The sequence below is a fragment of the Chlorocebus sabaeus genome, chromosome 8 (assembly GCF_047675955.1).
Source record: "Chlorocebus sabaeus isolate Y175 chromosome 8, mChlSab1.0.hap1, whole genome shotgun sequence".
NCBI lineage: Eukaryota > Metazoa > Chordata > Mammalia > Primates > Cercopithecidae > Chlorocebus > Chlorocebus sabaeus.
Window position 1 is genome coordinate 26,983,639 of NC_132911.1, and position 15,831 is coordinate 26,999,469.

Here is a 15,831-nt window from a genome sequence, read left to right on the forward strand (position 1 = left end):
AATCAAGTCCTACGTATCCATGACTATATACATATTAACATGTCAAAAGTCTGCATTCCTTTCCATGCATGTATGTGGAATTTGTGTTTGAGCAGAATTCTGGGGGCTACCTCAGAAAAGCAGGTTCATCTGGACTGTACTCTTTGACACAGAAATAAGCTTGAGGTGTGGAGACCAAGCTCAGAGCAGGGGTGGAGGGAAGGTTGGGGGGCACTTAGTGCTGGGATGTAGGCCGTGGACTGTGTTTGTTGGGGTACAGTGGGAAATCTGAGCTCTGGTCTTATCTCTGCTACTGAAGAAAGGGGACCCCAGGAAAGCTGCTCAGTCAGTCACTTTTCCTCGTCCTCAAAATGGGAGAGCAGCCTGCCTTGGGAGGTATCAGTGAGGTAGCAAGGGTGCAAACGCTATGAAGGGAGATTCAGCGGGTAATATGCAAATGTGAAGCTCCTCTTCCTCTGGCTGTTACATTTCTTCTTAACGTTGACTTGGAGGAAGGAGTCAGATCCATCTTTCACTGGACAGTCCTACAACCGTTCAAAACCAGCAATCCATCCTGCATTCCCATGACTCTTTCTTTGGTTTTAGGGGTCTGCACCAGGTGACAGGGCTTTGTTGAATGCCCTTGCCCTAGCAGACGGCCTCTCAAACCCCAGGCCCTCAGCTTGCACCATTGAGGTGGGATCGTGTGTGCAGAGCCCGGAGGGAAATCACCGTCGTTTCTTAGGGGTTTTCTGGTAATCCCAACACTACATTAACTTTTCTTGGCAGCCACATCGTAGTGACTAACAGTGAATTTACAGTTAGCCTAAATCCTATTTTTTAATCCATCCGCTGCTAAACCGCTTCTTTCTCATCCTAGACTGGGGAAGACTTTTTTTTTTTTTTTAAATCTACATGAAGAATGGCTCATTTATCCCACTTCACAAGTTGCATTTTGTTAAACTTGGCATGACTTACCAGCCTGCGAGGATTTCAGGAACTTTTTTTGATCCTCTGTTAAAGCCATAATCTCTCCCAATCCTGTGCTCAACTTGATGCTTCTTGTTTAATAACGACAAGCTCCTTCATAACCAATTAAAAGGTGTGAACAGAAGCAATTAAAGTAACAGCCTTCCATCCAGGTTAATGCAGACATTTGATTAGCAGTCTTTAGAAAAAACCATTTGACCAGCTAGGAATTCACCTGCTATCATATGACCTCCCTATTAACTTCTCAAGAACATGGGGAAGAACTCAGACAAATTGAAGCATTGATTTGTCATGGTACCAAATTTCCTTGCTCAGCAGCCAACTTTGTAACCCACCTGGAGAGGGACATGAGATTTGCAGGAGTTGGAAGTTGAGAGGGAAGGAAAAATCTGAGATCATGATTTGAAGAGGAGAAGTTGTTGGATAACTTAGTCTGGGATTAAAGATGACAAATCTTAAGAGGAGAAGTTGTTGGATAACTTAGTTTGGGATTAAAGATGACAAAGAGTGTGGTTTTGAAAATAACAACTTTCAGAGGACTGGAGAGTAAGAGAAAAGAAGCTCTTGGGAGGAAGGGGTACATGGTAAGATGTTATGCCTCCATGCACCTTGTACATTGTTATCTTGAAGTGCTGGGTGGTGCAACCACTACAGGCAACAAGTGGGACATCAAGGGTCAAAGGTGGCTTGAGGCCAGGGACCCTGAGATCTGCCCTCTTTGCCTAGAGTCTGTCACTGTTCAGGCAGTGGTGTGCTGGAACCAACTCTCACAAGCCAATGGCATCCATTTCTCCCCAACTCCCCTTTCAGTACCATCATGCTGGTGGCTTGGAATCAACCACAATGGAAGTATTTACACCAGAGAATTGGCAAGTGCTACAAATCAAGGCATCCTTCTCTTGGATTGCCAGTGGCCAAACACACACCAGGCACTTATTCTCGCTGCCCCTGCAGCCTCCCAGCTCACACCTGTGCTGTATCCTTGTGCCATGTTTATATTTTTAAAATGAAAATCTGCTTTTCCATGGATGATGTTCAAAAATTTCTTAGCAGATTGCCACCTTCTGGTCTCATTTCCCAATGACCCCTCGCCCACCCTCTTCACCAGCCCTATAGGCAGCATGTCATGGGGTGTTCTGATCTTTCTGGGTCACTTTTTCCTAAGATCCTGAGGCCCAGTAGGCAGGTTCTCTTCTGTGATCCTCTGGTCCCATGCTTAGATTTCTATTAGAGACCGTAGCAGGCTATGGCTGTTTTTGTGTGTTTTGTTCTGTTTTACCTTTTTTCTTTTTACTGGATTATGATCTAATGGATGGGGACCTTCGTCCCTCTTCTGTTTATCTTCATAGCTACAGGTCCGTTATGGCTCCTGAAACATAGGAAGGCAGAGAGAGGAGGGAAGGAAGGAAAGAAGAAAGGAGGGAGGGAGGGAGGGAAGAAAAGAAGGAAGACAGAAGGGAAGACAGGAAGACACTCCACCAAAAGGCATTCATGACCTGGCAAATAAGGAGCAAGATGAGTATGATTTTTGAAGAACTGAGAGAAGAGTGGAGCCCAGAAGTCAAATAGGAGATAAGAAAAATCTGGCTAGCTGCAGGGATCAAAGGCTTTGAGGGGAGAAGAGGTTCCCTTAGCAAGAAAGCACAGGGTAATGCATCCCTGTTGCTCCCCTCCTGCCCTGCAAGACCCCCCAAGTCAGCTGGCCTCTGGGCTGGCAGGAGCTGGCAACAGAGGGACTCCCGGTGGGTAATGGGTGCGGGGGTGGGGAGCTGAAAACGTGGTAAAGTTTTAACAAATGCTTTTTGAATTACATTCAATTATAGCTGGCAATAATCACAACCTTTCTGGTTCTCTCTTTCGCAAGGTAATGGGAGAAAGGCTTGGAGAGGAGGGAGGTGATTTAGCAAATGCTAGACCGGAGGGCCCTGGAGCAGGCAGAATGCTGGCCCTGCGGGAACTGAGGGCTGAGAGGGCTCCAGCTGCGGAGGGGGCGCTGTGAGGAGCCAGCAGGGCCCAGCCTTGCCCAGAAACCTAGGACCAGTTCCCTGAGACTGCAAGGTCGTTGCAATTAGTTAAGTGCCTGCACGCAGCAGGCCTTTGGGATAGGAAAGGGCTGTGTTCTCCATCTTGTTGATGTGGAAACAGCAAAGGGAAGTGACTCAGAGGCGGAGTGGAAAGGCGGAGTGTGTCTCGTGACATTCTGACTTCTACTAGATCCAAAGGGCTGTGCTTGACTGTCTCCCGGGAGGCTTCTTTCCATGGACAGGCGCCTGTGGTGCTCTGAGGACAGGCAATGGGGCTGTGCAGGAGCAGAGGAAAGGGAAGTGTGATCTGTGGAGGTGGGGCAGGTGCATGGAGGAAGGCGGGGCTCAGTGAAAAGGCAGCCTTGGTGCACCGAGCACTGGAGGTAGAAGGGGCTGCCACAGCCACCTGATCCTGCACTTAGGAGGTCAGTTTAGACTTTTTAAAAGTAAGGTTTAAAGGCCAGGCATGGTGGCTCATACCTATAATCCCAGCACTTTGGGAGGTTGAGGAGGAAGGATCACTTGAGGCCAGGAGTTCAAGACCAGCCTAGGCAACACAGAGACACCCTATCTCTATCCAAAATAAAAATAAAAAATTGAACTAGACATGGTGGCAGGTACCTGTAGCCCCAGCTACTTGGGAGGCCGAGGCAGGAGGATCACCTGAGTCCAGGAGTTTGAGGCTGTAGTGAGCTATGATCACATCCCTGCACTCCAGCCTGAACAACAGAGCAAGCCCCTATCTCTAAAAAATAATAATAATTAAAATTAAATTTCAAAATTAAAAGGTGGGTCTTAGTATTATATTTCCAATTCTTTCTTCTGCCAAGTCACAGACACTTAAAAAATGAATGTGCCAAGGAGTTTACAGAAGTAACCTCTGATCCTCCAGAAAATTCTGCAGGATAAGTAATAGTAACCTCATGCCCCAATGAAGGAAACTGAGGCCTACAGAGATTGTCTTGTCCAAATCACACAACAGGTCCATGGCAGAGACTTAAGGAAGAAAGTGGTTTAAATCCAGGTTTGAATGAGTTAGATGTAGGCGCCTTCTCCCTGAGATCATACAGCCTTTCTGACTAATGGTCCCCTTTCCACACTCTCTCAAATCAGGAATATAACTGTTTTTTTTTCCTTCTTGAGGTGGAGTTTCACTCTTTTCCCCCAGGCTGGAGTACAACGGTGCAGTCTCGGCTCACTGCAACCTCCATCTCCTGGGTTCAAGGGATTCTTTTGTCTCAGCCTCCCAAGTAGCTGGGATTACAGGCACGCATCACCACACGCAGCTAATTTTTGTACTTTTAGGAGAGATGGGGTTTCACCATGTCGGTCAGACTGGTCTTGAACTCCTGACTTCAAGTGATCTGCCTGCCTTAACCTCCCACAGTGCTAGGATTACAGTCATGAGCCACCATGTCTGGCCAGGAACAGGACTTTCAGTCCTCAAGACCATGCATTTTACGTTTGGGACTCCCAGCATCCCCTTTGGTGTCTGCCTCCCCAAGAGGCTAAGCTATTTATTGAATACAACGCGTGTAACATTACCCTACGATGTCTTCAAGGGCCAGAGTTAAGTTTTCCTGTGATATTTATTCCTGTAACACTAGCATCTCCCCTGTGCCAGAGGCACAGTCCTAGGTACAGTTACAGCCTGGTGCATCTGGAAGGGACTGAAATGCTGTTTCAATTCCCCCTCCTGCAAGCAGGTCAATGTCTTGCCATTCAGGAAGAGCATAATTTATTTTCTTCCTGAAGATCTTAAGAACTCAGAGACTGTCCATCCTCCTATAGTACCCTTTGCAGATTTTGGCCAAGAAGTTCTTACAGCCAATCAGAACTTTTCCTGTTTTAATTTGAGCCCATTTCCTTGTGTTTGTTATTCTTTGACTTTGACTGTGGCAGATTTGGGGGCCAGGAGGCAAACCGAAGCCCAGGATGGCTCAGAGCCAGGGTTTTCACTAGTGCCATGGGATGTAGTCTCCTCTGACTCTGCTCCAAGGGTCTGGGGCAGACCAGGAAGCAGGGAGGATGGAATGCCAGGGCTTGGAGAGCCAGGAAGAAGGTCTGGAGAAAGGGGCAGAGTTTTTGGCTCATGAGTTGAGCATCAGAGGATTTTGTGATCATTAAAGGCCAGAGATACACTATTGACGAGTAGTTCAAATAATCAGACAATATTTAGAGGTGTGAACAAGTTCTGTCATCAAGAAGAGGAGCTGGAGTCAGCAGATTGTTGTCATCTCTTCCTAACTCAGCATTCAGCAGTGATGTGCATTGGTACCTGAAGGTCAGTCACAGTGGGAATTTTTACACTATGGAAATTGGCAAGTTCTGCAAAGTAGAGCCTTTTTTTTTTTTTTTTTTCTGGAGCACTACTGACAGGAGGAGCAAGATACAGGGAATACAGGTCATCAGACAAGATTTTGGAAAAAAGACAAGTGAAAATAGTCATGATGATAGAGCCTTTCACTGGTGTCCCGCTTTATTGTTTACGATGAACTCTCACTTCTGTTTTCTCACTTCATCCTCACCACCCTTCTATGAGGAAAACAGGGTAGGCAGCATTACCCTACTTTATAGGGGAGGAAAATGAGGCCAGGAGAGGTAAAGTTACTTGCACAAGATTTTAGAGCCAGTCAGAAAATGAGCTGGGAGCAGAACACAGGCAGGGTGAGCGTGAGGGAAGATGGCATGGAATTGAGAGCTATGTTCTCCCAAGACCCTGAAGAGGGGTGGCGGATGCCTTCCTTTCATGGAACCGTTCATTTACTTTGCTTCCAATAGTTCTGAGTGTTCATTACAGATCTGTGTCTACAGATCAGAGTTTTGTGTGCACTTGAGGAAGTTGCCATGTGTCAATAGAGACATGGGCACCACCTACCTGGGCCTGAGGCTTTTGATCAAACCTATGTTCTAGTGTTGAGTCCATCCAGGACCTCTCAAGACAAAGTCCTGGCACAAGAAGGGTGATTATCTTTAAGCCAGGAGGAGTTCAGGATTCTTCACTGACCAGGGATATTCGATGCTAATTGTCACCTTTATCTTTCATGGAGTTTGTGCCACCTTTAGGGGATTCCATCTTCCTCCAGGGCAGCTGAGGAAGTGGGAGAAATTGGGATTCAAACCTGTTTTGGGATCTAAGTTTGCTACTTAGCAGGCATGAATCCTTGACCAAATTGGCTTAGACCTTTTTGAGTGTGTTACCATCTGTAAAATGATCATCTTCACTTCTGCCCACCTCCCAGGATTGTTGCACAAAGCACTTGTGTTTCTTTGTAGGTTTTTAAATTGCAATTACTTTTGGAATGAGCATCCACATCAGAAGTTTCTGCTGCAAAGGGCTAAAGGGAGAACTGAGGAACTTGCATCAGGCTGAAGGTAGAGGTAGATTCTGGGTGACAGAAATGACTTTGCTGAAATATTTCTCCTTGAGCTATGTTGGTGACTGCAGTTGGTGGCTCTTGAACCAGGGGCCAAGGGAGTCTGATGAAGATAAGACACCAGGGTCCTCCAAGCACGCTGATAATGGTGTCTGGGTGGGCTGCACTGGGTCTGATGTACGGTGTGAATCTTTCTCTTTGGTTGGGACTGATATGGGAGTTGGCTCCTGAGTGGGCTAGACGCTGCCCAGCCAGGCTGGGGAATGGAAGGACAACTATCAGGCTATGGTTTCTCATTGATACATTTTTTTCTTAATAGACTTTCTTTTTAGAGAAGTTTTTGGTTTACAGCAAAATTGAGTCGAAAGTGCAGAGAGTTCCCACATGCACCCTGCCCTGACACAGGCACCGCTTCCCCTACTATCAACATCCCACACCCCCCCGAGTGGGGCGTTTGTCACAGTCCATGAACCTGTGTGGACACATCATGATCACCAAAGATGTCCAGGGTCCTCAGGGCCATAGGCTCACTAGATACAGTAGATCCTGAAGCTGGGATCTGCTGCATGTGTGGTGCTTCCATAGCTGCATGTGCAGTCACCTGTCACTTAAGGATGAGGATACATTCTCAGAAATGCATCATTAGGCAGTTGTGTGAACATCAGAGTACTTACAGAAACCTAGATGCTACAGCCTACTACACACCTGGACTATATAGTATCATCTATTGCTCCTACAGACCTGTACAGCAGATTACTGTACCGAATACTGCAGGTAACTGTAACACAATGGAGGGTATAAATACCCCAGATCCCTCACTCTCTGGGTGGGGTACATTCTGTCCTGGCTCCTAGAGTTCCCAGCAGGGTTAAATGGCAGTTAACCAAGTGATCACTTACTTGATCACTCTTTTTGACTGTTTTCCCTTCCCTATCATCATTTCTCTGGTTTACTTACGCAAACCTAGATGGTACAGCCTAGACTATATGGTATAGTGCATGGCTCCTACAACCCTGTGCAGCAAGTTACTGTACTGAATGCTGTAGGCAGTTGTAACACAATGGTAGATATTTATGTATCTAAACATAGAAAAGGTACAGTAAAAATACAGTGTAAAAGATAAAAAATGGTTCACCTGTCTAGGGTACTTACAATGAATGGAGCTTGCAGGATTGAAAGTTGCTCTTGGAATCTGCGAGCGAGTGTGAGTGAATGTGAAGGCCCAGGACATTGCTATACACTACCATAGACTTTATAAACCTGGTGTACTTAGGCTACACTAAATTTATTTTTTAAAATTGTATTTCTTCAGTAATAGAATAACCTTAGCTTACTGTAATGTTTTTACTTTATAAACTTTTTTTAAAGCTTGTTGGCTCTTTTGTAAAAATACTTAGCTTAAAACACATGTGCATTGTACAATTGTACAGAAATATTTCTTTCTTTATATCTTTATTCTATAAGCTTTCCATTTCTAAAGTTTTTTATTTTTTATTTTTTTACTTTTTAAACTTTTCTGTTAAAAATGAAGACACAAGCGCACACATTAGCATAACCCTACACAAGATCAGGACCATCAATATCACTATCTTCCACCTCTGCATCTCGTCTCACTGGAAGCTCTTCAGGGGCAGTAACAGGCATGGAGCTGTCATTGCCTGTGAGAGTAATGTCTTCTTCTGGATACCTCCTGAAGGACCTGGCTGAGGCTGTTTTACAGTTAACTTTTTCTTATAAGTAGAAGGAGTAGACTCTAAAATAATGATAAAAAGTATAGTAGAGTAAGTACATAAACCAGTCACATAATCTTTATTATCATTATCAAGTATTATGTACCACCCATAATTGTGTGTGCTAGACTTCTCTATTCCTGGCAGTGTGGTGGGTTTGTTTATGCCAGCGTCACCACAAACACCTGAGTCATGCATTGTGCTGTGACCTTACCACAGTTATGATGTCACTAGGTGAGAGGAATTTTTCAGCTCCGTTCCACTCTTCGGGGACCACCATCGTATATGCGGTCCACCATTGCCTGAAACATTATTAGATATGCCATATTGTGCTATGTGAGTGTATTTGCCTGTTGTCTCTCTGACTAGAGTGTGTGCTCTTTAGGGAAAAACCTGCTTCTCTCATCTTCATACCCTGTAACAGGGCTGCCACTGTTCCCTCCTGTGTCCCCTGGGCCCTGCCATTTCAGTACAATCCTGTCTTCTACCCGCCTGCCACCAGCTCTGCACCTCTGTGCCTGAGGACTTTTTCAGCTCTCCCTTGTGCAGAACTGACTGGATGTGCTGGAACAATGACTGTAAGAGTGGTGTATAAATACCCCAGATCCCTCCCTCTCTGGGTGGGGTACATTCTGTCCTGGCTCCTAGAGTTCCCAGAAGGATTAAACTGTGGTTGTCCAAGTGATAACTCACTTGATCACTCTTTTTAGCTGTTTTCCCTTCCCTGTCATTTCTCTGATGTTTCCTGGGGTTACCTCTCAAATGACTTCCCCCTGGATTCCTTGTTGAAGGTCAGGGGATCTGGGATACATCTTCACTACATAGCACAGTATTGGCATGCAGGACATGTCCAGCAGATGTTTGTTGGAAAATGGTATGGATACCTCTAGAATAGACAGTTACTTCTAGAACATACGTATCTTTTAGATAAGAATATATATATATATCTTAAAGCAGATTGCATATTCTTCTCTCCATAGGTCTCATGCCATGTTTTGCTGCCCTTGTGGACTCTGAGCTTGGTGCTGCGTGTTGTCTGCCTGCCCCTGACCTGAAGGACATGCCCAGCTCCTTCTCTCATCCTTGCCTCTCTTTTGCATCTTCATAATACACATTCACTTTTTTAAAAAGGAATGGCTTTTCGAAGCAAATGGCCATCTAAATCTTTCTTTTCTATTGTCCAGCACAGTGTGAATAAATAAATATAGGCTACGATTCCACTTTTCAAATATATGACTCCACATTGGTGTTTTAACATTGCCAGCTCCATCATTTTACCCCCAACTCCTGGTCAAGGAATTTCCCTCCCTCTAAAATCACAGTCTCTTCTTAGAAAGGAGATATTTTTCTTTAAGAAGGGGTTTCAGGAGGCCGGGCGCGGTGGCTCACGCCTGTAATCCCAGCACTTTGGGAGGCCGAGGCGGGCGGATCACAAGGTCAGGAGATCGAGACCATGGTGAAACCCCGTCTCTACTAAAAATAGAAAAAAATTAGCCGGGCGCAGTGGCGGGCGCCTGTAGTCCCAGCTACTCGGGAGGCTGAGGTAGGAGAATGGCGTGAACCCGGGAGGCGGAGCTTGCAGTGAGCCGAGATTGCGCCACTGCACTCCAGCCTGGGCGACAGAGCCAGACTCCGTCTCAAAAAAAAAAAAAAAAAAAAAAAGAAGGGGTTTCAGGATAAGAGCTAAGCTCATTGTAGAACAGTGGTTTCCAACCTAGGCCAAACGTTGGAAAAATCCTGGGAAATGAGTATGTCAGTGCTCAGCCCAGACCAGTTTGACAGCAGTCTCTGAGGATAGGGCGTGGTTTAGGGTTCTGAAAGCATCCCAAGTGATTATGTGGAGCCAAGGCTGATGCCATCCATCTAGAACCCATCCACTTCTTCCTTTGGGCATTCCCTGCTTTAGATCAGTGGGAGATAAACCCTACTCTACTGAGTTGTGTTGGATCCAGAGGCCAGGACCAATGTTGCTGAGATTCAAGGTGAACTGCAGATTCCTAGGATTCTTATCGTCTACATCTGTGTCAACCGGAGGCTGTAAGCAGAATTGGGCTGGGTTTTCTAGGGTCCCAGCTCAGCTCCCTCCCACGTGCAGAATGCTCTTCCCTGTGGGGCTGCTGGGCAGAGCACTGTTCCTCTTGAATCCTCCTGCGTGTGATGAGTGATGTCTGTGTGATGAGCTCCTGTCAGACGGAGGCCTTCCCACCCTGAAAGTTTTTGCTGGCAGCTGAGGATGGGGACAGACAGCATCAGTTGACAGCCTAGCCCTCCACCTAGGCCCTTTCCTGCCTTCTCCATTCCTGTTCCCTTGGGGCCACTTGTTCTCCAGTTCTGTTTCTTCTCAGAATTTCCCTCTTGTCCCTGTTCCTCTCCTGCTATTTTCTACTGTCTCGCTCTTTGCTTTTTCTGTTCAGCTGTGCCTTGGAACCAAGCTGTGACCGCCTCCTCTCACAGCTGCCTTTGCTAAGGGTGGGCCCCTTGCCTGGGTGCCAGGGTGGAGGGAGGAATGGGTCGGAGAGAGGGGCTTCCAGGAGACAGAGCTCATACCCCTGGGAGCCCCAAGTCTGGGTTTCATACCTGCAGCTTTCCCAGTCAAGAGAGCCAGGTGCCTTGCAGGGGAGCTTTTGGGAATGGGATAATATATAGCATTTGTGTCTGTCTTGGAGCTTGGTGGGTGCTGTCCCTGGGGTATGAGGTATGTGGGCCTGTGTGGGGCTCTTTCAGGGCTGACCCTCTACTGTCTCTGCAGGACTGCGATGTGCTGGTCTTAGCTGCTGTTTGAGAGGATGTCTGGGGTGTCCGAGCCCCTGAGCCGAGTAAAGTTGGGCACATTACGCCGGCCTGAAGGCCCCGCAGAGCCCATGGTGGTGGTACCAGTAGATGTGGAAAAGGAAGACGTGCGTATCCTGAAGGTCTGCTTCTATAGCAACAGCTTCAATCCTGGGAAGAACTTCAAACTGGTCAAATGCACTGTCCAGACGGAGATCCGGGTAAGTGTGAAGGCATCTGCTCTGTCCATCTGTCTGTCCCTCTGTCTTCTTCCTGGGCAGCTGAGCAGCTCTCCTGCAGCCTCGCAGCTCTCCCATATCTACCCCTGGGTGGAACAGGTGAGGTGGCACCAGAGCCATGTGCTCAGCCTGCATCACCAGGCCTTCTCTCCAGGTGTGCACATACTACTTCTCTAGGAGCCTGGGAAACACATGTTGTAGCCTTTGCTTGAACCCCAGCTCATTTGTTTGGCCTCTGATTCAATTCATTTCAACTTATTAAGTATTTATGATACTTGAAGCTCTGCAAGGGACTTAAAAGCTCCTATCCTCAAAGAGTTTACACTCTGATGAAATAGGAATTAGAGATACACAAGTGATTGCATTAAAAATAGAACAAAACTGGTATAAGACTTGTGTGCTGTGCATGTAGAGGAAGGTACTGGTGGGGCACTTAGAGGATGATAATGAAGTAGAGGTGCTTTGGGCCAGGTGGAGGGTTAACAAGCCCTACCTGGCAACACATCCTTTTGCTCACTCCTACCCAGAATCACAACATCTGTTTTGCAGGTCCAGGTATCCACCTTCATCAGGGCACCTGGACACCAGGATGCCAGTTCACCTTAACCAAATGTATATGAGGTTGTCATCACAAGCAGAGTTCCAACATGCTGAACTAATTTCAGTCACCTACATTTATTGAACAATTCCTATATGGAGCCTGGGCCAATCCCTCTATACACATTATTCCATTAAATCTTCCCAGCATTCCCATGAGTAGATACACTGAGGACATACCTTTCCGCTGCCCAGAGCACCCCTTTCTGATGATGGGAGGGAAAGCCAGATTGGTTCTGGGAAGGTTGCTTAGTGGGTAATTTGAACAATGGAAGCAGGAACTTTTGGGAAAGCTAATCAGGTCTGAGGACATGGGATGAGCCATCTCCAGCTCATAGCCAACCCTTCCCATGTCCTGAAAGCCAGTGTCCCTAAACTCCATGAATGTTTCCTTTAGTTAGTGCTGCTGTGCCCTGGCCACATCATCCTGGCTGCCTTCCGTCTGCTATAGCACACGCTGTGCTTCCACACACCAGAGCACAGTGTAATTGATTACGTCGCTGTCATGGCCAGTTATCACCATTGATTATGGTTTGATTGGCTCTCTCTGTTTCCTGTAACTGATTCGATTAGGGCCTTGTTTGCTCATCTTATGGTTTCTGATATAGAGGCACAATTGTGTCCTGAGAGTAAGCCCTGGTCATCTTCCTCCAGGAGGATGTTTTCCTATCTCTTTATCCACTTCGTGAGTCTTCCTTTGGGTATATCATTTTTGCAAAGAGCTGATGCCATCCACTGTGAATTTTACTAGTTTAATTTTCAGAAGCTAACCTGATTTCCAAGTTTAGGGAGGAGCACCTCATTGTTATTTTGTGCTGAAAAACAGAGAGCAGCTGGTTAGTTCAGATTAGGACAGGTTCCATGGAGTCAGCAGTGAAAAGGTCCTGAAAAAAAGGTAGGATTTAAAGCAGTGACACTGGGGACAGGAAGAGACTTTCCAAGAGGACAGAACAGCATGTCAAAAGGCAGGGAGGCCTCTGAACAGTAAGTAGTTCAGTTTGACTGGAGTATGGATTATATTTAGAAAAGTATCTAAAGTCAAGATCAAAAAGGAAAGTTGACAGCAGAGAATGAAGGGCCTAGAATATCAGGCAGAGATATCTGGAAATGGACAGGCATTAGGGAAGAACACATATTTTTAAGCAGGGGCAAGATGTTCCTGGAGTTGTATGATATACCCTGCTGGGTGTTTAACGGATAAAAGTACACAACGGGCCTATGGAGAAGGCAATGAGACCCAGGCTTAAGAAGAATGGCTTGAGGCATTATCTGGGGTTGGTGGGGAACAGAGGTGGAGAACAGAAGTGACTGACTTCTAGGAATATGTCCAAGCCTTCTGATTTTTCCTACTTCCAGTGTCTCCTGCAGGCAAAATGTCACCTGCTTATTGCAAACAGCTGAGGCTTTAAAGCCATACCTAGACTTCTAGCCAAGTCCTGCTCCATCCTTACTGGTTGTGTGGCCTGGGACCTAATGATTAACTGATCTAGGCTTCAGTCTCTTCACCCGGGGATCATGCTGTAAAGACTGGAGATGATGGAGGAGAAGCACAAAGCACATAGCAGTGTCCATAACTGGAGGCCATTGATTGTGTGGGTATTAGGTTATTACCCAGCTGAGGAATCTCCAAAGGCCTCTAATTGCCCAGAGAAGAAAGTACAAATTGTCTTCTTTTGGTGTCTATCCAGGTATTTGTCTTATGTTCAAATAAAGAAATAATATGATCAGATTTGTGTTTTAAAACAGCAACATGGTGTTCTGCAAGATGTTAAGAAGTGTGCCCTCAGGAAGTGAATGTGTGGTCAAAAAGATTGGGAAATGTTTGGTTAAACAATTCTGAACAGATTCTTTTGCAGTAAGACTTCTCAGAACCTTAAATAGGCTGATACGCCTGATAAATCACTAAGAACGGCCACAGAGGTGATATTTTCTTAAATAAACAATTTCTTATTTGCCTAAAAAAAAAAAACCCTTCTTTTAAACCACTAGATCTCTGGACAATCATTTAGGGAACTTTTCCTCCTAAACTCTGACAGCAGAGAAAAGAGGACTAGATTTAAAAAAAAAAAAGGACTGGTGAATGGGAGATGGGTTAGGAGGCTGTGGTCATACTGCAAAAGCAAAATGATGAGGACCTGGACTAAGGGAATGGCATTGGGAATAGAGATAAATCAACATAATTGAGTATATCTAAGGAGGCAGAGTCAATAGAATTTGATGATTAACTAGATATAGGGAGGGAAAGGAAGGGAGGAGAGAAGGATGACTCAAGTTTTTGCTTGGGCGACTGAATGGGTGTTGGTACCATTCATTGAAATCCAAACAGAGAAAGGGAGGGCGTTCTGAGATTTCAACTTTACATGTGTTGTGTTTAAAGTGTTTATGAAACACCCCCATGGAGGAACGTGGATCTGGAGCTCAGGAGGGAGAAAGAATCTAGAGACAAATTTGGGTGTCATTATGCAATTGATGTCATGCAAATGGGTAGGATCACCCACAAGGAATGAGTGTAACAGAAGAAAAACAGATCCAGCATGAGGTCAGGCATTCAAGACCAGCCTGGCCAACATAGTGAAACCCTATCTCTAGTAAAAATACAAAAAATTAGCTGGGTGTGGTGGCACGCACCTGTAATCCCAGCTACTCAGGAGGCCAAGGCAAGACAATCACTTGAACCTGGGAGGCAGAGGTTGCAGTGAACCAAGATTGCGCCACTGCACTCCAGCCCAGACGACAATGTGAGACTCCATCTCAAAAAATAAAGAGATCCAGGTGGGAAACCTGGGGAAATCAACTTCTAAAAGGCTGATAAAGAGCAGCAAATGAAGGAAAAACAAGAATCAGTCAAAGAAGGAGCAAGAGAACCAGGAGGACAGAATATGAGGAGCCCGAGGCAGAGGGGGCTTTAAGGAAATAGTGACTGGTAGTGTCAGATGCTCAGAAAGGACAGCAGATAAGGTTAGAAATAAGTGCATGGCTTTAGCAGCAGGTGCCAGGAATCATCTTTGTTTGGGCAATTTTAATGGAGAGATGGAGGCAGAACACATTGTGCAATGAATTATGGTGGAGACAGTGAGTATAAGTAACATTTAAGAGAGGTTTTGACCAAGAAGGAAAAGAAAGAAGGGAAGGCTAAAGGAACAGTGTTCACTGCAGAGGGAACAGCATGTGTAAAGGTCCTGAAGTGGGAAGGCACACAGCAGGTTTGAGACTAAGGATTGCTTAAGTTTGGCTATTTAAACCATGTTAACCATTTTGGTTTTTATTCCATCTCTTGTGGGAAGCCACTGATATAATTTAAACCTATGGGTGACATGAAATTGTGCTTTTTAAAGACCACTCGGGTTACATAATGGAAAATGCATTGGAGGAAGGCAGGAATGGATGTGGGGAAATGTTATGTGGCTATTACAGTGAATCAAATGAGAGATGACAGTAGCTTAAGTTAAGATTATAGCCATGGAGATAGTGATGGTGATGGTGGTGGTGATGATGATGATGATGATGGTAACAGTAGTGGTGATGGCAGCTAGCACTTTGGAAAGCAATAATATGCACCATCATATTGACTTCTCAAAAGAACCCAATAAAGAACAAACTATTATTATTTCCACTTCATATATAAGGAAACTAAGCACAGAGGATTTAAGCAAATTGACAGTAAGGGGTGAAGCCTATTTTTAAACCTAAACGATGCACTTCCAAAGCCTGCACTCTTAACCATTGTGATCAATGGAGAGAAGTGATTATAATCCACAGAATTGAGGAGATGAAAGGCTTTTGTGATGACAGGAGATTCACAAATGAGGAAGAGGGAGGTGTGAAGAATGGCAGCCCTGGTCTGGGTGGCCAGGGTCCCGTTCCCTAAGATGAAAAACACTGGAGGAGAAATCCACTGGAGAGTGAGGAGTTCACATGCCCAGTTTTGGACCTGTGGAGTACAATTGAGACACATTAACATCTTCACATGGAAATGCTAAGTAGATCCTTGGATACGTAATTCTGGAGGAGGGAACCAGGTTGGTCATAGACATTTGAGTGAGGTCAATCCAACCATCTGGTGGTTGAAGCATGGCTATGAATGAAATCATTCAGGAAAGGGTTCTGAATTACTCCATCGTCCACT

General features: G+C 45.6%; 1 protein-coding gene across 4 annotated transcripts in view; it reads left to right on the forward strand.

The window, feature by feature from the left end:
* Positions 1–15,831, forward strand: part of PTK2B (protein tyrosine kinase 2 beta) — a 133,932-nt gene that overhangs the window by 61,567 nt on the left and 56,534 nt on the right. For all 4 annotated transcript variants that reach the window (XM_007961992.3, XM_007961988.3, XM_007961989.3 and 1 more), the window contains exon 2: positions 10,850–11,090. In XM_007961992.3, coding sequence (XP_007960183.1) covers positions 10,887–11,090 — 204 coding nt within the window. In that variant the 5' untranslated portion in view covers positions 10,850–10,886. The remainder of the gene's footprint in view (positions 1–10,849; positions 11,091–15,831) is intronic.